The following is a 24,213-nucleotide window of genomic DNA, read 5'->3' on the forward strand; positions in this document are numbered from 1 at the left end:
AATTTTGCAGAATTTGCTGATGCTCAGATGAATATAAGAGACATTAAATCGGACCTAGTTACAACACGAGTGCCATTTTGTGACTATCAAACTTATGTTCTCCATCTTCTTTTTCCGAACCAAGATATTAAATCAAACCCGCTTCTACACGATTCAGAGGTAATATATTTTCCGCTATTTATTTGGTCTACACTAAATTAAAAATTGCAATCTGTAAATTGTGATTATTGTATCCAAACGATCGTGCTCTTCATTTATTACATTAAAACATTTCACTCACGTGTTTTATGCAACTTTCCATATAATAGGATTTTCGTAGTACTTTGTTTTGTATTCTGTATCAAGATTTACACTATCTTTCTGTTTCTCTTATATTTTACTCGTTGAATCTTATAACTACACCTGTTCTTCAGCTATAAAGTGAAAAACATCCACACATTGTTAAATACAATTCTATTCCTTTTTGGTGTTGATTTGTTAAGCTTTGAAAAAACATAATGTCAAATAAATATATAGTTCTATATAATAAAAAAAAAAAAAAAAAACTTTGTGTCAAGTATAGAGTAGGGTGTCCTTATCCTTCATTACCTCACGAGGGGCGGGGGTAACTTCGATTTTTTTTTGGTAGGGGTGTGCCATTTTTGCCTCAAAAAACGTACCCATTTTAATAAAACATTCACTGAAATTCAGTACCTATAGTTATATAAATATTTAAGAAAGAATGACCTTTACTTATATACAATATTTAAAATATGACGTCAAAACGTTATTGAAGATCAAATCAGGAGACAATTTCCGGGGTTCATTTGGGAACTTATTTTAAAGGTGAACTTTCAAATGAATTGATTTAATTGAATAATTGACCACTAATAATGTAAGATTTTCAATAGCATATTTATATATGATATGTAGAACATACCCCAAATCAATATACAGTTATCAAACGTAAATGCATTTTAATATAGGATGTCATTAAAAACGAGGGTCATTCTTATGTAAAATCTTGCAAAATTATTACAAATATTTTTGGCACATGCCCGTATACCCAAAAATAGAGAGTTACCCCCCCCCCCCCCCCCCCCCCCGTGCATGACCTAAGATATCCCTTGGTACATCATGGAATTCTTAGTCCTCAGTCTTTATTTTGTTATATTTTTTTTAAACAAATGATTTTCTTTTGTCCATAATATAGTTATTCAACAATAATAGTATATTGAGTAAATTTGAAACTGTGTCTATAAAATTGAAAATGGAAAAGGAGAATGTGTCTAAGAAACAACCCTACCAAAAAGCAGTAAATATCCGAAGACCAATATTGAGTCTTCAAAACCGAGAGAAAACTCGCACCCGGAGGAGTATATCTATCATATTGAAAAAGGTCGGAAATGTATACATGACATTGTACGAGTAATTACTTATTTTGAATGTATGCTACAGATTATATTATGAACAAATACTTCGTCATGCATGATTTGGCAAATGTCAATAAATTTATTTCTGTGTTCTATTCTACATATCACCTTTTCCTATAATGGTCGATTTGACAGATGATTGACTACATTTTTTCGTTGCAGATAACAGATGACAAGAAAACCAGAATTAATAGTGCAATGGAAAAATTTGAAACATTGTTGTCTAAGAAGCTTTTCTTGAAATCACTTGTTCAAACATTTGATCGACCGAATATGCTGACAATGCAAGAAAAGTAATATAAATCAATTTTCTTGTTTTTTAATTGAGTTTTGTATGATAAGGCCAATTAGAGGAAATTGTTTGGTAGCCAGTTGTATATTTAGTACAACAAATCTTCGACTGAAGTGTATTCAATAATTTATTCATGATAGGACATTTCAAACTAATTTTCTGACGCAATTCCTGCATTTGATACCCATATATAATTTAATTTTGGATGTAACGCGTCTTCTGCTTGGCTGACGTTGTTTTTCTATCAGATCATATACATAATTTTGTCATGTGACCGTGACGTCCTCACATTTTTTCATTGTTTTCTACGATTTAAAATGGAATTTGGAATTATATTATAGAAATGACTGTAAGATCTGTCTTCGAAATAACACAAAAAATGTATTGCACACTGTTAAATAACCCGCTACGCTATTTTTTTTATATTTCTTCATAGACAGAAAACATTTTACAGTCATTCCTTAAATATTTTAATCACAACAGTTGGAGATAGTACACACAGAGTTGACATTTTCTTTTTTGTTTGTCTTTTTTTGGTATCAAAAGAAATAAAACCTTAAGTTTCTATTTAATAACATGAAACTGCTTAAACACAATTTTTGACGTATTGCTTTCTGTCGAATTGTTAAATTATGATTGCATTATTGTCGATCGATAAAAATATCTATTACTTTGGTTGCAATGAATTACATTGATTTTACAGATAAATAAAAACCGATAATTTCACATGTGAAATGCACGTGGTTATTTCTCTCTCTGACGCCATACAACATAAGGCGTTGTAAAGACGTCAAAAACGGCGGATAAAAAAAAATGTGAATGCGTAGAAAAAATATATAGTTCCTTACATGTTTTACATTAATTTCTTTAAAAAAGGCCATTCGCCAATGAAATAAAAAGATTAACTAATAAAAGAATTCAAATATCGAAAAATATTCAACTCGTGATCGAACAAGATTGTTAATTAACTCATGCCCTACGCGCATTCGTGAATTAATATGTTGTTCGGTCATTCGTTGAATATTTTTCTCTATTTGAATTCTTCGATAAGTTATTCTATAATTAAAACAAGTTTATATTTTGTATATTTTAGGGCTCAATTTTCGTCAGTTTTGTCGATTTCATTGCTTGGAAATATGAGACTCTACTTCGAGTAAGTATATTTTGATTTCGATTACCAGACTTTTGTTTTTGCTTTCATTTTCAAAGAAACAGAGTGTGTAAATGTTTTTTGCAAGAACTGTGACTAATTGCATGATATTTATTCCCTTTAATATGAAATTTGTATGGATAGTTAGTTTTGACTAAACAACATATCATTGTTACGTTTTCAGTAAGCATTTTTTTTTACAACTGATTGTTCAAGAACTGGAGTCGCATCTTTTTAAGAACAATTAATTATAGAACATTTCTTAATTTCTAAATGATTTTAGATAGTTTGATCCAAACCAGTTGTACCTTAAAATACTCTCAAAGTATTTTTCTGTTATAATATGGGGTATCAACGTCAAAACTCTTTTATGTAGAATTTATTCTAGTTTATTGATGTCTAAGTATGTTGTAAATTTCAAAGGTCAAGCATTAAAACAGTTCCAAATAAAATGAATAGAAAGGTATATATCTATGTATTTTCAGGTAAACAACAGTTGGTTCTCCTCACTATAAAAAAAAATTGATCAGACGGGTTTTTTTTATTTTAATATCACAAAATGGAAAAAATATGTATAATATTTCAGAAGTACTTTTTAAAATGATCTTCATGACAGATAAATATATCGTTCTGATTTAGATTTTCTGTATTCATATAACTATCTTTTTAATCATTATTAAATTACGTATAAATAACACGACATTAATTATCATGTGTAATTAGACATCTGTGAATTATCTGCTCTGTCTCTTTCCTCTTTTAGATAAACATAGTACATATTACTAGAAATATGAATGTGTATCCCATATACTAGCTAGACACTTATGATAATATCTTACTCAAATAATGTATAAATCAACCAATTCATTCATAAACAAATGAATTCAAAAAGTTTGATAAAAATTTGGTAATGAATAATGGGTTTGTCTAATACTATTTTAGACATTTGGTAACCTATTAAAAAAAATTTAAATGAAGAACTGTCAACAAAAAAATAATGGTCTATCTATCTAACACTTGTATTTTCTAGAAAAGAACTGTCTGAACATGTTCTAAACCATGAAAAGATCTACCGACAATGTTAATATCTTAGAGCGGTTATAACTGTCTAAATTTGTCCGGGGTTAATGTTAAAAACTGTTTAATGATGAAAATGTCAAAAATGCCTCAGATTACATATGTAAGATTTCGTAAGACTGTTTGTGGATGACGTCAACTATTGGTATATTAAACTCAGTATGTTTTTTTTGGTTTTTTTTTTGTAGATTGGTTCATTGTTTGCTGGTAGACCTTATTCGGACCTCAACCAAAAAGAACCAAAAAAGTTTATTGAGAAGGTACTTTATAGTTTCATTGTTAAAATAAAGTTCAAGTAACTTACTTCTGGTTCAAATAAAAACGTTTCGATTGTTTGGGAAATAAATATTTAATGAAAAGAAAAACAAAAAAATATTTGAAGTATTAACGGCATGGAATTTGTGCTGCTTGTGATAGATTCAATGGCATACATTACACATGTTGCAATTCCCTCAATATATATAATTCATTATTTTGTAGATTAGATTCAATAACCATGAGATTAGTGGTAAATTGGTTACAGACAGGACTGTATAAACAATTGAAAGTACGTAATGAAGTATTTCAAAAGACGAAAAAAATGATTTGGTGTGTATCTGCTTTAAATTGAATTGCTAAATTTGTATTACTCATTATGAATTAAGCACGTAATGTTTTTGCATAGTGTATACTTGGCACTTATACTGTCTAAGTACAATTTTTTCTATTCTTTACGATAGGAAAAATACGTACTATTTTGGGCTCTGTGCATCAGTTTTTTTTTTTTTAGTTTTCATCACATTTAATTCACGAAATAATCAGAATTTGAAGTCGAAATCGGAATATAAGACATATTAACTTATGTTATTACTCCGATTCCACACTTTCATTTATAATTTGATTTTTCATTCATGTTTACAGTCACACAGTGGTATGCAACTGTTCATGTTATACAAAGCAGTACAGACAATTATTGAAATGGCACCAGTTGATGCACTTACGGCTAATTCGAAAAACACGATTGCAGAGGAAAAACTACTTAAAATGAGGATTGAACATCAAACTCTTGTACGTACAACTCAATTTCTGTTTCTACTAGTCATTTTGTTGAGCACAGTCTTTTTAATCTAATTGAATATAGACAGACTACAAAAACCCGCCTTAAAGAAAGATAATCTCATAATATATTTATTGTTTGCCAGTTGTTTCTATAATTTCAAACACTTTTTGTTGTAAATATTTGTAATCACGTTCAGGTTAAAATCAGTGTTTTTGAACCCATTTGTTTAATGTATGCTATTCCTAATTGGCTTTTAAGTGTTTCTTCTATATGAGCGTCACTGATGATTTTTGTGTAGACGAAACGCGCGTCTGGCGTACTAAATTATAATCCTGTTATCTTTGACAACTATTTAAACCACACTGGGTCGTCCTCGAGAGTATCACCAGCCCAGTAGTCAACATTTCGGTGTTGACATGAATATCATTAATGTGGTCATTTTTATAAAATTCCTGTCTACAAAACTTTGAATTTTTCCTAAAACTAAGGATTTTTTTATTCCAGGCAGAGATTACCTTAGCCGTATTTGGCAAAACTTTTTGGAATTATCCTCAATGCCCTTCAAATTTGTATTTGTTTGGCTTTTTAAATTTTTCGATATGAGCGTCATTGATGAGAATTATGTAGACGAAACGCGCGTCTGGCGTACTAAATTATAATCCTGGTATCTTTGATAACCATTGTATGTATGATTAAACAATGTATAGTAATAAGATTTAAAAACCAAATGAACTCATTTTTAGCAATAACAATTTAGTTTGAAAGGACACAAAATAAACATGGAACATATTTGTCGTAATAGAAAAAAGATTAATTGCATGCTGTCAAAACGGAAACACACACATTTTCACTGTAAATGCAAGCATCTAGTGATACATTAGTCTGTTTCAATACTGTCTTTAAGTACAATACTCTTAATGGACTAGAAGGGGAGTTGTATTATCATGCTATCATATAGTGTTTCTCTATGATGTACTTTTTTTAGACATTACAAATAGATTTGAATGGTAACAGTGATCAGCATTATCCTGTTAAAGTTCTTGACTGTGATACAATATCACAGGTGAAACAGAAATGTTGTGCACAGATTTATAAGAATAAACCTGCTTCGGAGATTCCACATAATGAGGAACTTTCCTTAGGTATGCAATTATAATCCTATTACCTCTTACAGTGCGATTTTGTATAAAAAGTTAAAGACGCTTCTGAAAGTAATAAAATATGTTCTGACATAACAGGAACTTATGAAACCAAATTCTAAGTGGCCTTTTTGAGATTGAGCCTTACTCAGATGTGAAACATAGTCTTAGCTTTGACCATTTGGTGAATTTTTAAATGGAACCCTTTAATTAAAAACCATAAAACCACCATCGTATGTTCTTTTTATATGGGTGAGCAATTGAACACACGTCACAGAAAGTATAACAAACCTTTTCATAGGTTATAAATTAGTTTGCTGTCATATCTTTCTCTCTTTTTCATAACTTAAAGTTTTGTTGTTATAGCAAAATTGATTCAATTTTGAGAAAAACTTGTCGTTAAGTCACAGGTACTAAAACACGATCTTTATTTTTTTATTATTACTATTCTTTATTATCTTTTATTATATTTATAGCTATTATTATTGTGATTATTCGTGAAGAAATTAGTTCTACTGCAATTTTATCATTGTCGCATACGGCGTATTTGCTTAGACATTTAGGAATTAATTGGAAGTTTCTTGAAATTATCTAAGATACAAGGAGAACATATTTGTACTCGCCTAATACATGTTATTACAGATAAATAGATTAAAATGTTCAACACTGCATATACAAGCATATATCAAAATCATCCAAGAGAAGTTATAATGCCTATAAACATATTTTACTTACATTTTATTTAACATGTTCAATACCAAGTGTTGCAAGAGCGTTTGTTTTCTAAGCAAAATGTTGAATAAATTTGTAAAGTTGCATTACTTCGAGTCTTAAGCTTGTTGCAGAGAAATCTAAGTGCCCTTTCTCTTGACTCAGTTCGGTTAATTTAGATGGACAAGGTATTTAATCTTATATCAAAATGACTTTACATATAAAACGTTACGTAAAATTTTGAGGTAGAACTGTAGTAGAACTAATTTATTATCTGTTTTTTTAGAATGGCAAGAAGGAAGATCAGGCAAACTTACATTGAATGATATCGACAATACGAGTGACAGAAATAATGGATTGGTCTGTCTAAATACCTTAAAACATTATATGGTTAAGGACAACTGTAGAATGGCCCTTATGTACAAGCACATTGGCGAAGAGGATGTCTATGGTGAATATATTTTAATGTTTTTTTTTACAGTTTTTAAAACTGTACATGTGCACAACTTTTCAAAGTGTTATATTCTAAATTCCGTTTAGTAGTGTTATTGTCAAACTTTGCATTTATGCAATGTTATTGGGTTTTGAGATGTTTGCACCACATTATGGATACATTTTTGTTGACAATTTTTATATCAAACTTTAATGATTTTCATACTGTTTCATATACAGTGTAGTTTCTAATTCCATATGGCTTTACACATATAGGCATATATGTAAAGTTAGTTATAGTTATAATCATAGTATTTGAAATGCCCTATAACTTTAACATAGACATATATTGTTTCCGATAGCAAGTACGTTATATCATAAAAACATTATATTTTTATTTATTTTTTTACTTGATTTTCTCTATTTTTTCGGCTAACAACAGAAAAAATTCAATCAGTTTTTGATAGTATTCTCGTTACTGTACCTATAATAAGTAAAAGTGAGACTTCATTGAAATTTTTTATTTCCGGATAATTTTTAGGAGATTTAAAAGAGGGACGAAAGATACCAGAGGGACAGTCAAACTCTTAAATCGAAAATAAACTGACAAGGTCTGGCTAAAAATGAAAGAAGACAAACAGACAAACAATAGAACACATGACACAACATTCAAAACTAAAGAATAAGCAACACGAACCCCACCAAAAATAGAGGTGATATCAGGTGCTCCGAAAGGGTAAGCAGATCCTGCTCCCCGTGTGGCACCCTTCGTGTTGTTTATGTAAACGCAGTTCATATATTATTCTTGGATTATGTTAAATTATGATTTATTATTCTAGATAATCTAGGTATTGATAACTTTTTTTTTAATTTACAAGCTAATTCATCAGGAGGTCGAACAGAAAGTGTAACATCAGAGAATATTCAATTACTGGTATCTGGAAGTGATGAAGGCGAGGATACAGAAATGCAAAAATGGCACTTGGTACATGTACAAGTATAATTTAAATCATTATTTCTCTCTATACATTTTTGCTATTTAAAACACGAGAACATGAAATTCTAACGTACATGTTTTGAGTCATATAAGTTCACACACATTCATGAATAATTCTTAAAAATAAACATACTTAATATAAACTATATTTGATGTAATATAAATATGTCTTGACACATTTGATAATTCTAAGTGAAACATCATGTAAGTAAGGTGCTACTTAAAAAAGAATATAAAACTACTTTTAAGAAGACTTTGCTAAAATCATCATTCTGAATACTAGTTTCATGGCATGTGGTTTGTAGTTAAATCCGCAAGTAAATAATCAGTTCAAATTAATGTTAAGAATAAGAATTTGGTAGCTTTTTTTCTCTGACATAATATATCCAAGTCTTCAACAATGTGACCGAGTTACAAAGTGATAACAGTTCGCAGCGGGTTAAAAATAAAACACCACAAAAAAAAGACAATATCTGCAATGCCTTTTCCTCATTAATGTATTTTTTGTGGTATTTTTTTATGATTATTATTTTCATTTTGCAATATATTTCTTTAAAGGAAACCTGTTCGGTAAGTAAATTTATGTCCTAGTTATCCTGTTAACGTACACATATTACGTTTGCCTTTTAATGATAAGTTATAGGAAATTCTCACTCTGAAAGCTCTCCATTTTAAGAGACCTCTTACAGTTACTACTTCAATATCACATCCGTTGATCGATTCACTCTCGTGTTTTCCCCATTTCACTATGTATCTATATTCACTCATTGATAGTTTCTTCATAGTTTGTGTCTAACCGACTATTACATTGCCATATATGTATAGCCTGAACTAGAAAATATATCAAATTAAGGCGTAAGTAGTTTACCGATATTCAAATATTATGATTCGATTAGCGTGAGACAAATCAAGATAACAAACAAGGTATAGGTTTTGCTCATTTATGAAGGTCATACTGTGACATATAGTTGTTAATGTCTGTTTCATATTGGTCTCTTGTGGACAGTTGTCTCGTTGGCAATCATACCACATCTTCTTTTTTATAAGGACTCATTGAACTCAAAAACCAGCCTGGAAGCATCAAAAAGTAAATTTCTCTTGGTATAATACATCAATCGACATATTAATTCACACCATGTCAAAATGTCAAGTTTGTAAATAAATTTCTCTGAAGGAATCTTGTTAAGTAGGTAAATCGATGTCCTGGTACGTTTATGAGTTTAGAGCATATACTTTATATTGGTGCATTTTAGCTATATTACCTCAGATGAACCAGGATTTTCTCAAATAAACTAGAATTATCTCACATTTTTAGATTAAGCTCAGATAAACCGGGATTATCTCGATTTTTTCCAGATAATGCCGGTTTATCGCAGAATTTTCAGATAAACCGGGATTTTCTCCAGATAATGACTTTTCTATATTTTCTCAGATAAACTAGAATTTTAGCGAATTTGAGTTAAGCTAAGATACTCCTAGTTTATCTAAGATAAACCGGATTATCTGCGAAAATCCGGGATTAACTGAAAAAAAGAGCTAATAGAAAGTCACGACACATTGGAAGAAAATTTCATGGTCATACGGGATCTGGTATAGAGACCATGGTGCATCTATACAGACAGAATAATGAAAGATAAGGCTCTTACGGGAAAAGTTTTAGGACGTTTAATTTTTCTAAATTTTATAAAAAGATAACAGTTGATTTATTCAGGATGTACATGTATTACAATTAAATTCTCCCTCATGAATTCGTCCGAATTTAAAACATTTCTATACTAAATACATGGCTAAATAAGAGACAAGTCATACTTTAGGTTTGTTTGCTCGCAGTAACTTTCTTATTTTCTCAGCGAAACAACATTTAATATCTTGTAAACATTTTACAAATTACAAAAATATACCACAATTCCATCTATATACATTCACAATGTCCTTTAAATACATATCAATACAAACATAACTGTAATATATTATGCAGAGCTTAACGTTAACTTCGTCTATCAAAGTTACTCGAGCACATCGATAATAATCAAACGTAATCAGGACTTATATATGCCTATAAAACCCCACCCGTACTACCGCCCTCGAAATATTCGTGCAGAAAACAACAGTAACATCAGACCACTTCTGATTTACATACTAGCCAAACTTGTACCACAAGTCTAAAGATAGAAATAGAATAGGGAAATTCCAAATATAACGGAATAGAAATAAATTTAAATTCTCCCTCATGAATTCGTCCGAATTTAAAACATTTCTATACTAAATACATGGCTAAATAAGAGACAAGTCATACTTTAGGTTTGTTTGCTCGCAGTAACTTCGATAAAACAAAGGAATAAATAATTTGAGAACTATATGCCAAGATTCAAGGAAACAGCCATTTGAGATTTTAAATTGTCTTTAATATACCCATCTTTGGATTTATCAGAAGCCCATCTACCGTGGACTTTAAGTAACCTATCAGAGACTCCTCTATTAGCCCCCGTAGAAGCGCCACCACTTCTCAAACTATGAAGCCCAAACTTAAGCTTATCTAAACCAATATCTGATAAACTCTCTAACAAAATTTCTCTCGCTCTGGTATAGGACAATGGACTATTTATATTACATAATTTATAAACATCTTTCGATTTCATAAAAGACAGTGCTCTGAAAATATAGCTATCAGAATTTTTACTCAATTCAGCTAAATTGATATACTTATTTAACCAAAAAACTGGACATAAATCTGTACCTGTTGCAGCTATAACAACAGAATTACCCCTTCTGTATAAATCAGTTTTGCTTTTGTCAATGCGAATTTTAACATGACTGACTTGAAACTCAATATTATTCATTTTAATGTTAGCCAATTCACTATACCTCAAAAATCCAGAAAATCCTAACAGAAATAATACAACTACACGCAATTTTTTGAGATTATTATAATCTCCGAACTTTAAAACAATTTTCCTTAATATATCTGGCGTAATAGGTTCTTTTTTGTTTATAGGTTTACTTAACAATCTCCTTCCTCCTTCATAAATAAGACCAAGGAATTTGTCTGAACAAGGATTATGTTTGAAATTAAAGTCATGAAACCATTTTATTGAATAAAAACTTGCATCTAAAATCGCAACACTGGATCCCTGTTGAATGAGTCCACCTATATACATAGCAATCGTAGTAGTTGTCGCTGGTAAACACTCAAGTGAACATGAAACACACCATTTTTCAAACTTTTTAAAATAGCACTTGTATTTCTTAATTGTAGAATTTGATCTAGACGATTCGACAAAAGAGGGTAAATCTCGTATGATACTGGCAAATCTTGAATCATTGGCATAACACTCAAATTGTTTCCATTGATCTGTAAAATAAATATAATAATGAATACCAAGTAATAACTATAAACAAAGTAAATATAATTAACATTACTACTATAAATGAATGCGGCATTTCCCTCGCAAACAACCCAGTGCGGCATTTCCCTCGCAAACAAATGAATGCGGCATTTCCCTCGCAAACAAATGAGTGCGGCATTTTCCTCGCAAACAAATGAATGCGGCATTTTCCTCGCACACTTACTGTGGCATTCAACCTCACAGTATTTGAAAAAGTCATATACTTATATATATACAGTGGCATTAACCCTCACTGTATTCATAAACAATTAATCAACAATGTTAACAATGACATATCTAATTGTTGCAGTTAAAACATCACAATGTTAAATTTAACGTTCTTTCGAATATAGCCTCATATCTGATAACTGCGGCAAATAACCATCGCAGAAAACTAAATCAACTACAGTCTGTATACAACATTCAATGTATAAATCTCAATACTTCGAGAAATCCAACAACAAAACATATACATTACTGTTAAAAGGTCTCTGTGCAAATATACTCTTTTCTTGTGAACCTTTTGTAAAAAAATTCATAGGTTTTACATACTCTCTAAAGTCTATAACAAAAGATTTAAATCTGTCTGAAAACCTATTCACTAAGATAGGCCAAAATAACGCTGATGGCCATTTAGGTACAACTAAAGTGCCTTTAGCTTTACATAATCGCATGTGATTTAAACACTTGCTAACTAAACAAACTGGTGGAACTAACCAGTTATTATGAGCAGACCAATCATATGCGAAAGCATCAACCCCGGAAGTATCCGGTGAATAATATCTAGAGTTAAAATAGTCTACTTTTTTGTTTTTCGAATCTGCAAAACGATCGCATGTGAATGGTCCCCATAATTTATCAAAATATATAAAAACTTGATAGGAAACACCCCAATCGTCATAATCAAAAATTTTGCTCAGATAATCTGCATAAGTATTTTTATCTCTAGGTATCCATTCAACATCCAAGAAAATATTATGTGACAAACAAATATGAAATAAGCTTAAAGCAATGTCTTGTAATTCTACTTTCATGCTACCCTTTTTAACAATCTGTACTACATTTTGGTTATCTGTATAAAGTTTAACAAATTTTCCTGTTAAATCAGATTTAAAAGAAGAAATATTCTTTTCTACAGTTTTCAATTCTCTCCATGTAGAACTTTTGCTTCTTTCATGACCATCAAACATAAAATGTACAATTTTGTTATCATTCATTTAAAACCCTGCTCCGGCATACTGACTAGCGTCAGTGAAAATTACACGCTGTGGTATTCTATTTATAGGTACAATGCGTTGGAAAGATAATGACTCGCATTCAAAATACCAAAATTTTAGTTCCTTCAAAATGTTGTCATTTATAGGGATGACATCGTCCCATGCAGATCTACAACAGACTAACATATGCATATGCTTCGTCATCATTTGACCAACGTTACCAAGAGCAGGAATCATAGAAATGATTTTTCCATATATTTTAGCAATACATCTATAAGTCAAAATAGTTTTGCCATCTACTACGCTCGATATAACCAGCTTTAAAGCAAATAATTTTTTAAGCGATATTTCTAAAGTACAATCTTTAAAGTTCCAAACAAAACCTAACCAATCAATATTTTTTACTGGTTCCCAGACACTCTTTTCTGTATTAGCAATAAAACCGGAAAGCAGTAAATCATTTTTTACTGTTTTCGATAATTCAAAACATGTATCAAAATTTTCTGCTGTACCCATACCATCATCTAAATAAACCACCATGGGAAATCCTAAAGATCTCCAGTATTTAACTAACACACGTACTGTCTTGGTAAATATATGACCAGCTGATGAAAGTCCAAAAGGCAAAACCGAAAAAGTAAAATAACGCACTGTATCACCATATTGCCAAGAAAATCCTAAATATTTTTGATGATCAGGGTGAATTTCTATATGGTGATAACCAGACTTTAAATCAAATTCAAATCCAAAACCGCTAAAATTTACAAATGTCATAGCTTCTTTAACCCCTTCAAATTTAACTTTTTGTTTCTCGACAAATTTATTAACATGCCTCAAATCTAAGACTAATCTTTCTTTACCCGTACTATTTACCGACACAGTAAGTGGATTAACGACAAATGGTCGATTTACTTCTTTTATACATTCTTTAGTTAAAAGTTCTTCAATAGAATTTTCTACAAATTCTGAGTGTTTTAACGCGGATCTATTATTACTTAGAAAAATAGTCGGTGGTTCACTCAGAAAACGAATTCTATAACCAAAATTAATAACATTCATAATAAAATCATTAGCGTTAAGTACATTATTCCAAAACAATGCATGTTTTCTTAAATTTCCTTTCACATTTATAAGATTTTGACCAGATTTTTTCTCATACTTGTTAACAAATTGAAAACAATACTCAACTTCATCTATGTCTGTATCTGTTTTGTTACTGGGTCTTTCCTGTGTTCTGTTCCTGGACTTTGTTGCACCAACTGTCGCTGTAGGAATCCTTTTTTCGGGGCAGTTCCTTGCAAAGTGCCCGGGCTGGTTACAATAGAAACACTTGTAACTTTCTGACTTGCCTGCTTTGGAGAACTCGGTATCACTGACTTGGCCAAGGCCACGAAAAAAACTCCTAGAATTGAATTCTCCTTTTCTGGAACCACTATTGGAAGATTCTGGTTTACTGTACGGCTTGGAACTTCTTTTACGAGAAGCCCTGGAAATAGCAGCACGCAAATCACTAGCATCTTCTTTATTGTCGGCCAACGGACTATCCAAGTATTCTTTAACCGTGTCCCATCCATGCTTGTCGGCTATCTTTAGAATTTTGTTACGCTTACGGATGATTTCCTTTTCCTGGGAAATGATTTCACCAACTTCGGAAGCGTTTCCAAGCTTTATACAACTTTCAACGGCAGCAAGCCTCTCCAGACGCTCGGTATTAAACGAATATTGCACTTTAATTCCCTCACTATGGAATACAAATTCTGGTTGATCGACACCGGTTGCTTTAACACTTTTTCCTAAACGAGCTTCGAAATGATTAATCAAGGAATGTTTTTGCTTCTCTAAAGCATTGTTTAAAACTGACGTAAAAAGCGAAATAGCCCCGTCCGTACTTAACTCTGTTTCGTTACTATTTTCAGCATGTTGAGTAGTAGCACGGCGTTCATCATGGTCGGAGCCTTCCTCGGACATATTATGCAGAGCTTAACGTTAACTTCGTCTATCAAAGTTACTCGAGCACATCGATAATAATCAAACGTAATCAGGACTTATATATGCCTATAAAACCCCACCCGTACTACCGCCCTCGAAATATTCGTGCAGAAAACAACAGTAACATCAGACCACTTCTGATTTACATACTAGCCAAACTTGTACCACAAGTCTAAAGATAGAAATAGAATAGGGAAATTCCAAATATAACGGATTAGAAATAAATGTATATCGATATCAATGAAGATCAGTGGGAAGTTGTCTTGAGAGTTTCTTTTTAGAAAATTTGAATGTAATATCCGTATTTTTCCATTTGATGTTACAAAAATCTGACATCCGCACAATTAACTAGGACAAATAACTTTAACGTTGAAATAATTTTAGCACAGTTGAAATACACCATTTAGAAGTCCTAAAGAGTTTCCTTTTAGAAAATTATAATCTTAATTTAAAAAGATTTCACGCTCCATTTTTCTTTCCGCAATTTTCTCTATTAAAACAGTGAAATATGGTATCATACATTTTTTGGCTTAATGTTACATTTTAGAACTTACATTTTGTATTTAGTAAATAGAAATATAGAGTTTTAAGGGTTGGTGCTTATTAATCTTAACATATTCGATATAATCAATATACCAAGTTTTCAATGGAAGATATGTCTTAGAGAATGCCACTTCAACAATGTGCAAATGTATCGGTTTATTGATGAGTTTTAAAATTCATCATTTTACTCTGTCGTGTATTCTTTCATTCATTGGTGGTTTGTAAGGTTGTTTTTTTTTAGTTTATGTTTAATCGTAAAACAATGGTTATATTTCAATGTTGACGTGATTAACATAATAGAATACATATAAAACTTTTAATGCTGCAATTAAGTTAATGATTTGCTATTGTATTCCGTTTCTTCTAGCGTTTCTGCTTTTTAGCTCACCTGGCCCGAAGGGCCAAGTGAGCTTATGCCATTACTTGGCGTCCGTCGTCGTCGTCGTAAACTATTTCACGAATCTTCTCCTCTGAAACTATTAGGCCAAACACTTCAAAACTTTAACTGAATGTTCCTTAGGGTATCTAGTTTATAAATTGTATCCGAAGTTTTGATCTATCAACAAACATGGTCGCCATTTCTAAAAATAGAACATAGTGGTCAAATGCAGTTTTTGGCTTATATCTCAAAAAGGAAAGCATTTAGAGCAAATCTGACATGATGTAAAAATGTTCATTAGGTCAAGATCTATCAGCCCTGACATTTTCAGATGAATCAAACAAGCCATTTTTTGGTTGCTGCCACTGAACTGGTAATTTTAAGGAAATTTTGCAGTTTTTGGTCATTATCTTGAATATTATTATAGATAAAGATAAACTGTAAACAGCAAAAATGATCAGCAAAATAAGATCTACGAATAAGTTTATATGACCGAAATTGTCAATTGACCCCTTAAGGGTTTATAGTCCTTTAATGACAATTTTTCACAATTTGTTCATCATATTTGCTAACTTTAATAAATCTTCTTCTCTAAAACTACTCAACCAAATTCAACCAAACTTCAACTGAATGATCAGTAGGGTGTATAAAATAAAGTTTGTGTTTTATTTTCTATTTGATAAAAAAAACATGGCCGTCATGGCTAAAATTATAACACAGGGTAAAATGCAGTCTTTGGCTTATTTCTCAAAAACTCCAGCATTTAAAGCAAATAACCCAAGAAGTTAAAGTATTTATTAGGTCAAGGTCTACCTGTCCTGAAATTTTCAGCCGAATTGGGTAACTGGTTTTTTCAGGTATAATGCCCCTTAATTGATGATTGTAAAGAAATTTTGCAGTTTTGGGTTATTATCTTGAATATTATTATAGATACAGATAAACTGTTTATAGCAAAAATGTTAAGCAAAGTAAGATCTACAAATAAGTCAATTTGACCAAAATTGTCAATTGATCCCTTAAGGAGTTATTGCCCTATAAAGACTGTTTTCACAATTTGGTCATCATGTTGACTTACTTTAAAAAATCTTCTCCTTTGAAATTGCTGTATCAATTTCAGCCAAATTTAGGCTAAATGAGTTTCAGAGTATCTAGTATAAATTTTATATTTTATTTCCTTGTATGTCAAGAAACATGGCTAAAATAGAACATAGGAGAAAATGATTTTTTTTTTTTGCTTTTGAAGAAAATAGGACGATTCAAAGAACATCTAAATAAATTAAAAGCCAAAATAATCATTGATGGGAGATTTAACCAAATAAATTAAGGTGAGCGATTCAGGCTCTTGAGAGCCTATTGTTATATACATTTTTCGTGACGAAACATCGCAATATTATGTACCTCAAGGCATCAATGTAAAAATATTTCCTAAAAATCTGATAATGCCGTTATTTAAGAAGGATCTTTTATATTTTTTTGAATAACCGGAGCTAAAAAGGGCAAATGCACACTATACATTAGACTCTGATATTGTTGAACATTGAGTCAAAGAGTGTTAACAATAAATGAACACTTATTTGCGGGTATAATTTTCAGCTCGGTTGTACACATGTGACTTAAAGTTCAATGATTTAGAATGTCGATTCAGGTCAGATTATTAGGAACAAAAGTATAAACTTAAATTGTGTAAACAACTAGCTTTTACATTTCCTCACCGATTCTTGATTATTCACGTCTTATTTAGTACACTTTTTAGAAGTTGTATATATCTCATCGATTGAGTTGGTTATATATTTGTTTCTCGTTTGTGTTTAATGTTTTATTTCTGTGTATTTAGATAATATTTAGTTGACCTTTCAATATGCCGTTTGGAAATTTTATGCATTTTACATTTTATACTGTATACTGGGTAAGGCAACATTTATATCTTTCTTCTTGTTTGTGTCATGTTCTGAATGAATTATAAATGTATTTTTGTTTGACATAACTTTAAAAAAAAACGCATACTACTGCGTACAATTAAATGAGACTATCTATATTTTCAGCCAAACCTTCCTGATGACATAAAGTCTAATAAAGAAACTGATTTTGGTGACATATTCTTAAATAGATTATTCCATACAAAGGTTAGATTCAAATACAACCTTCTTTTAATTTGAAGTCCACGTTAGCAAACAAAATACTTTATATAATAAATCCTTTATGATTCAATGCCATAGTAACGCAAACAAAATAATCATGTGCGATACAATCGACCTGGTACATTTCTTAAATTCCAGCTATTTGATGATAATAACAAAAAAATACTTGAAAAAGGTGAAGTTACTGAACGTGGCTACGTACTTATATATCTTTAACGATTAACACCCTGCGATTAAAACTGGTAACCTTTTTCAAATATCGATGTAGACTTTTTAGGCGTTTATGTAATTCATTTATTGAGTTAATATATCCTCGTAGACGCCGTCGAAAGAAAGATCGATTAGTGATATCTAGACTTTTTAAAAGAAAATATATGTATATATATTATAATTATTATTAATCATTTCTAGTTGCTTCTATCCGACTACATTGATTCAACGTTTGAGGGGTTGATAGACTCGCAATCACTGTCAATACCAATTCGATACTTCCTCTGCATGTTAGACACGTTTGGAAACGACTATAAAATTGAGTCAGATGTTTTACAAGCATGGAAAAATGAGTGGTGAGTGTTCCTTATACTAATTCACATAGACAAGTTACCTCAAATAATATTATTGTCCAATTTAATGAAAATTATAGATACTTATTAGACCGTTGGTTTTCCCGTTTGAATGGCTTTACACGTCTAGTAATTTTGGGGCCCTTTATAGCTTGTTGTTCGGTGTGAGCCAAGGCTCCGTGTTGAAGGCCGTACATTGACCTATAATGGTTTACTTTTTTTAAATTGTTATTTAGATGGAGAGTTGTCTCTTTGGCACTCACACCACATCTTCCTTTATCTATATAAACTTCTTTTTAATGGAAAACCCTGTCGGTTTAATTTTTCTTGTATCATATACTTAAATATCCATTTCCATTTTATTTTAATGTCTTATTGAATATAAAAAAGAAGATGTGGTATGATTGCCAATGAGACAAACGTCCACAAGAAAACAAAATGACACAGACATTACCAACTATAGGTCACCGTTTTTGCCTTCTACAGTGAGCAAAGCCCATACCGCATCGTAAGCTATAAATTGCCCCGAAATGACAATGTAAAACAATTCAAACGAAAAAACTAACGGCCTTATTTATATATAAAAAAAATAAACGTAAAAAAAATATGTAACACATAAACTAACGACAAACACTAAATTACAGGCTCCTGAAGTGTATCTCTTGTATTGTTCAAACAAAGGAGAACACTGCCGGCCAGTATCGACCCAGTATTAAAAAAAACACCTATAAAACAACATTTTATAAAATAGACGCACCAGAAGCGCTTTTTTCGAGGGCGGGGGAGGGGGGTTCGAGGGACTTCTTCGAAGGTTCAAGTAAAACCGAAAATTGGAAACACCAAACATTTATGAGATGAGACAGAGCTTTAGGACCTCAAAAATAGCAAATCCATCAATCATATTTGTCATTTGCACAGTATATATGTGCATGACACTCGGAAGGTATTTTATGACCTACATTATTTAATCAAAATACGAAGAATTTGGTTTGCATACGAAGAACTTAAAACAGTTCATATTTCTGTGTCATGTTGGTCTCTTGTGGATAGTTGTCTCATTGGCAATCATACTACATCTTCTTTTTGGATATGTTAGACGTTTGTTTTAAAAACTGGATCTTAATTTCTAATTTTGTGTTTTCTGATCTAGTTATGCTGCGCGAGTGTGGGCTCCGTTCATTGCAAAACCAGAAATAATGTTTGATGTTAATGTACCTGGTCATGTGGAACCATGTTTGGACATTCTAAGACAAGTGTTTGTAGAAAGCTTCACACAGACAGCTCACAAAGTGAACAAGGTCAGATTTATTTTTTACTGAATGAGCAGATTTATAGACAGTTTTAGTTTATGCTGGCACCTTTCACCTAATTACTTAGATATTTCTCACAATATACACGGAATGCAACGAATGTCGAATAATTGTGTTGTGGAATAGGTTAGATTAAAAATAAAAAATTGTCGGTAACATGAAAATGAGGAAACACTAACATTTTCAATAAAAATATATGCACGTGAATATTTTTTATTACAATTATAAGAGAGATGCAAGTATACGTAATTAAGTAATCATTATTTATCATTGAATTAAACAGGAGTCACCACCACAGAAACTGTTGTTTCATAAAGATATACCAAGATACAGGAAACTTATCGCTCCTTTCTTCGTACGAGTAGAGCAAGTGAATGAACAAGAATTTTGGAGTGAATTAGAAGAAATATCAAATGTAATTAGTACTCTATTTTTTTTATCAATGACTTATGTTTATTAGAGATTCCAAAAAAGTATAAGAAGATGTGGTATGAGTGCCAATGATACAACTCTCCATTCAAGGCACAATCTGTACAAGTAAACCATGAAAGGTCAAGGTTCTGTCTTCAACAGCAAGCTATGAAGAGCCCCAAAATTACTAGTGTAAAACCGTTTAAACGGGAAAAACGACGGTCTTATCTATATACAAAAACGAGAAACAAGAACAGGTATGCACCACCTAACAGACGACAACCATTGAAAATTAGATTCCAGACTTTGGAAAGGTGCAACCAAATGCTCATAAGGAAATCTAAAGGACAGATTGAGATATTCATACACTGTTTTCACATGATGTACAATTCACCAATTTTATTGTGTTCATGACACATTTATGTCTATTCTATATCTACAATTATGAAGGCATATCAAACTCCTTTATAGATAAAGGCAACAGTAGTATACCGCTGTTAAAAACTCGTAAATACATGAACAAAAAACAAAACCGGGGTAACAAACTAAAACTGAGGTAAACGCATTAAATATAAGAGGAGAACAACGACACAACATAAAAATGTAACACACACAGAATCGGGCATTAGACAAAATCCTATGAGAATAACAAATATAACATCAAACCAAATACACTAATTTGGGATAGAAAAATACCGTGACACGTCTTATAGTAATGTGAATGCACACTTAAACACTAGAGAAAACAAACGATACAACGAAAACACAACGTTAAAATGTAAAACACACAGAAACGAACTATAATATAACAATGGCCATATTCCTGACTTGGAACAGGACATTTTTAAAGTAAAAATGGTGGGTTGAACCAGGTTTTGTGGCATGCCAAACCTCGCACTTCTCATTTGAATACATTTTAGCGGAGATTATATTGTAACATTCGTTTGATGTGTATAAACTTTTGATTTTGCCAATTGTTAAGGACTTCAGGGTTTGGTATTTTTCTAACTTAACTTTTTTCTTGGCATGAGCATGAATCAAAATCTAAATTTATTAATTGTAATAGTCATCAGTACTAAGCAGACAAAGTGATTTATTCATTTATAGACGCAGAAAGAAGAATTGAAGTTCAGTCGACAAGCTACTCTTCATCAACTGTATAATTTGTTTATTGGGAAGTATAGATCTGATGTAAGAAAACTTATAAAAATAACCATTATAACAATATCCAAATAGAAACCACTTAGGTGCGAAGTAGCTGTTTTTGTTTAGAATAAAGTTAAATGTCTTGTCTTTTAAATTCATTCCAGTTTACAATATATCGAACACTGCTATGTTAACATAATTCGAGTAGTTTCACGAGTAGATGTTTCATACATTTCATGCGCCTTTCATTTAGGTTCAATTTGTAAAATGTTCAATTTTTATCTTTTTATTTAATCAACGTGTGGATCGTTGATCTTAGTTCTTCATTAGTCGAAATTCGAATATGACTTCGAATCTTCTTGCTTTCCTCTGAATTTACCTATTGTGACGGCACGAAAAAAGGCGACCATGTCTGATGACGTCACATAAAAAGAATACATCTTTTTGCATATCATTTGAAAAGAAGTATGGAATTTGTCTGCGTATTGTTTAAAATCACTAGAAAACAGACTACACCACCAAATCACGTGTAATACGATATGGATCCAATCTCGACAGTTAAATTTCAAATATTTACAACACTTGGCAAGCCTCGCGTTTTAATTTTGAAAATTTACAGGTCTCGAGTGAATAAATATCGTATCACACTCGATGCAGTGGTATATAATCTTTATTTATACTTATTAAGGTGCCAAAAAATAATCAACAAGTATTTTCCCCGTTGCAACAGATTTTTAAAAAACTTCACCAATTAAAAACCTTTCAAGGATCGGTTTCATCAGCTCGGTTTTAACGTAGCGGTACAAACATATACTGTCTTTGTTTCAGATAATTGATGATTTTGAGGACTTGGAGGAAAGTAAAACCCTTCAATTCGCACATAAACTTGAAGAAGTCATAGATTTAATGGAGGAATTTTCAAGCGATTCTTAAATAAAGGAATATGTCTCATATCACAGAAAGTATACTACATGTACTATACAACAGATTGTTAACATCAAATTCTTGGTTTTGTTTGGTTCATTTTTTTATATAACAGATAAAACATTTCTGATATGCCTTTTAAACACGAAACGGACAAACAGAACAGAAGAGTTTCGTGTATTCGTGAATGTTAAATACAATGACAAGTGTAACTGACTGCTTACGAATACAAGAATACATAAATTTTGGTAACTTATGCATTGATTTAACTGGTGTTCACATAATGTCGGAAATATAAGATGCTTTCTTCTTTTACATTTCAGGTAACGCATGTCTTGTATCATACGTTATTTCTTGTAGTCAACCTTCATGACATATTTCTTATATTCACTCCATTTCATATATTTGCTATTTAGCTATTTTGTTTGAAATTTCCTTGTATTATATTGTTTTTGTATATTTACATGTTCATCAAAATGTATTTTGGTGTATTATTAATACTTTAACATACATAATTTTTAAACAAAAGTTAACACCTAGATTTAAGCAGTTGAATGTTTTCATAGTCAAATACATATCTGATTTTGCCTTATAATATGATAACACAATTTACTCGTTTTTCTTTGAGGATTGATTGACTCCAAATGTTTTAAAAGTACAAATACAGGTCATCGTATCATATTTAAGAGTATACATTTCTAGTTTATTGGGAAAGAGGACACACACATTTAACGTGTAGTATTAGGTGGGTGTTTTTTTGTATTTGTTTTTTTGAAATACCGACTTATGATATGTTAAACGGTAAACAAATCATTATTACAACAGCTACATCTGTTCTGAAAACAAATAATCTTTTATATACCTTAACTATTTTTTATTTTGTTGATGCCATACTTGTGACATATCTAGCATACATTTTTAGCTCACCTGGCCCAATCACTTGACGTCCGGCGTCCGTCGTCGTCGTCCGTCGTCGTTAGCTTTTAGAAAAATCTTCTCCTCTGAAACTACTGGGCCAAATTTAACCAAACTTGGCCACAATCATCATTGGGGTATCTAGTTCAAAACATGTGTGGCGTGACCCGGGCAACCATCCAAGATGGCCGCCACGGCTAAAAATAGAACATAGGGGTAAAATGCATTTTTTTGCTTACAACTCAAAAAACCAAAGCATTTAGAGCAAATCTAACAACCCGTTGTTGGGTTGCTGCCCCTGAATTTGTAATTTTAAGGAAATTTTGATGTTTTTGGTTATTATCTTGAATATTATTATAGATAGAGATAAACTGTAAACGGCAATAATGTTCAGCAAAGTAAGATTTACAAATAAGTCAACATGTCCAAAATGGTCAGTTGACCCCTTCAGGAGTAATTGCCCTTTATAGTCAATTTTTAACCATTTTTAGCTCACCTGGCCCGAAGGGCCAAGTGAGCTTTTCCCATGCCTTGGCGTCCGGCGTCCGCCGTCGTCGTCCGTCGTCGTTAGCTTTTAGAAAAATCTTCTCCTCTGAAACTACTGGGCCAAATTAAACCAAACTTGGCCACAATCATAATTAGAGTATCTAGTTTAAAAAATGTGTGGCGTGACGCGGTCAACAAACCAAGATGGCCGCCACGGCTAAAAATAGAACATAGGGGTAAAATGCAGTTTTTGGCTTATAACTCAAAAACCAAAGCATTTAGAGCAAATCTGACATGGAGTTTAATTGTTTATCAGGTCAAGATCTATCTGCCCTGAAATTTTCAGACGAATCAGACAACCCTTTGTTGGGTTGCTGCCCCTGAATTGGTAATTTTAAGGAAATTTTGCTGTTTTTGGTTATTATCTTGAATATTATTATAGATAGAGATAAACTGTAAACAGCAATAATGTTCATCAAAGTAAGATTAACAAATAAGTCAACATGACCGAAATGGTCAGTTGACCCCGTTAGGAGTTATTGCCCTTCATAGTCAAT

The 24,213-nt window shown here is 31.6% G+C and overlaps 1 protein-coding gene across 1 annotated transcript in view; it reads left to right on the top strand.

The window, feature by feature from the left end:
* Nucleotides 1-23,167, top strand: part of LOC134726414 (plexin-A2-like) — a 47,048-nt gene extending 23,881 nt beyond the window's left edge. Inside the window, exons 9-24 of the mRNA XM_063590820.1 lie at nucleotides 11-159; nucleotides 1,575-1,705; nucleotides 2,798-2,857; nucleotides 4,120-4,191; nucleotides 4,412-4,478; nucleotides 4,832-4,978; nucleotides 5,956-6,112; nucleotides 7,107-7,271; nucleotides 8,131-8,237; nucleotides 8,808-8,819; nucleotides 17,806-17,886; nucleotides 18,313-18,467; nucleotides 19,615-19,762; nucleotides 20,058-20,189; nucleotides 21,293-21,376; nucleotides 22,160-23,167. Coding sequence (XP_063446890.1) covers nucleotides 11-159; nucleotides 1,575-1,705; nucleotides 2,798-2,857; nucleotides 4,120-4,191; nucleotides 4,412-4,478; nucleotides 4,832-4,978; nucleotides 5,956-6,112; nucleotides 7,107-7,271; nucleotides 8,131-8,237; nucleotides 8,808-8,819; nucleotides 17,806-17,886; nucleotides 18,313-18,467; nucleotides 19,615-19,762; nucleotides 20,058-20,189; nucleotides 21,293-21,376; nucleotides 22,160-22,264 — 1,772 coding nt within the window. The 3' untranslated portion in view covers nucleotides 22,265-23,167. The remainder of the gene's footprint in view (nucleotides 1-10; nucleotides 160-1,574; nucleotides 1,706-2,797; nucleotides 2,858-4,119; nucleotides 4,192-4,411; nucleotides 4,479-4,831; nucleotides 4,979-5,955; nucleotides 6,113-7,106; nucleotides 7,272-8,130; nucleotides 8,238-8,807; nucleotides 8,820-17,805; nucleotides 17,887-18,312; nucleotides 18,468-19,614; nucleotides 19,763-20,057; nucleotides 20,190-21,292; nucleotides 21,377-22,159) is intronic.
* Nucleotides 23,168-24,213: the final 1,046 nt, after the last annotated feature.

This window comes from Mytilus trossulus, chromosome 1 (assembly GCF_036588685.1).
Source record: "Mytilus trossulus isolate FHL-02 chromosome 1, PNRI_Mtr1.1.1.hap1, whole genome shotgun sequence".
NCBI classification, from domain to species: Eukaryota; Metazoa; Mollusca; class Bivalvia; order Mytilida; family Mytilidae; genus Mytilus; species Mytilus trossulus.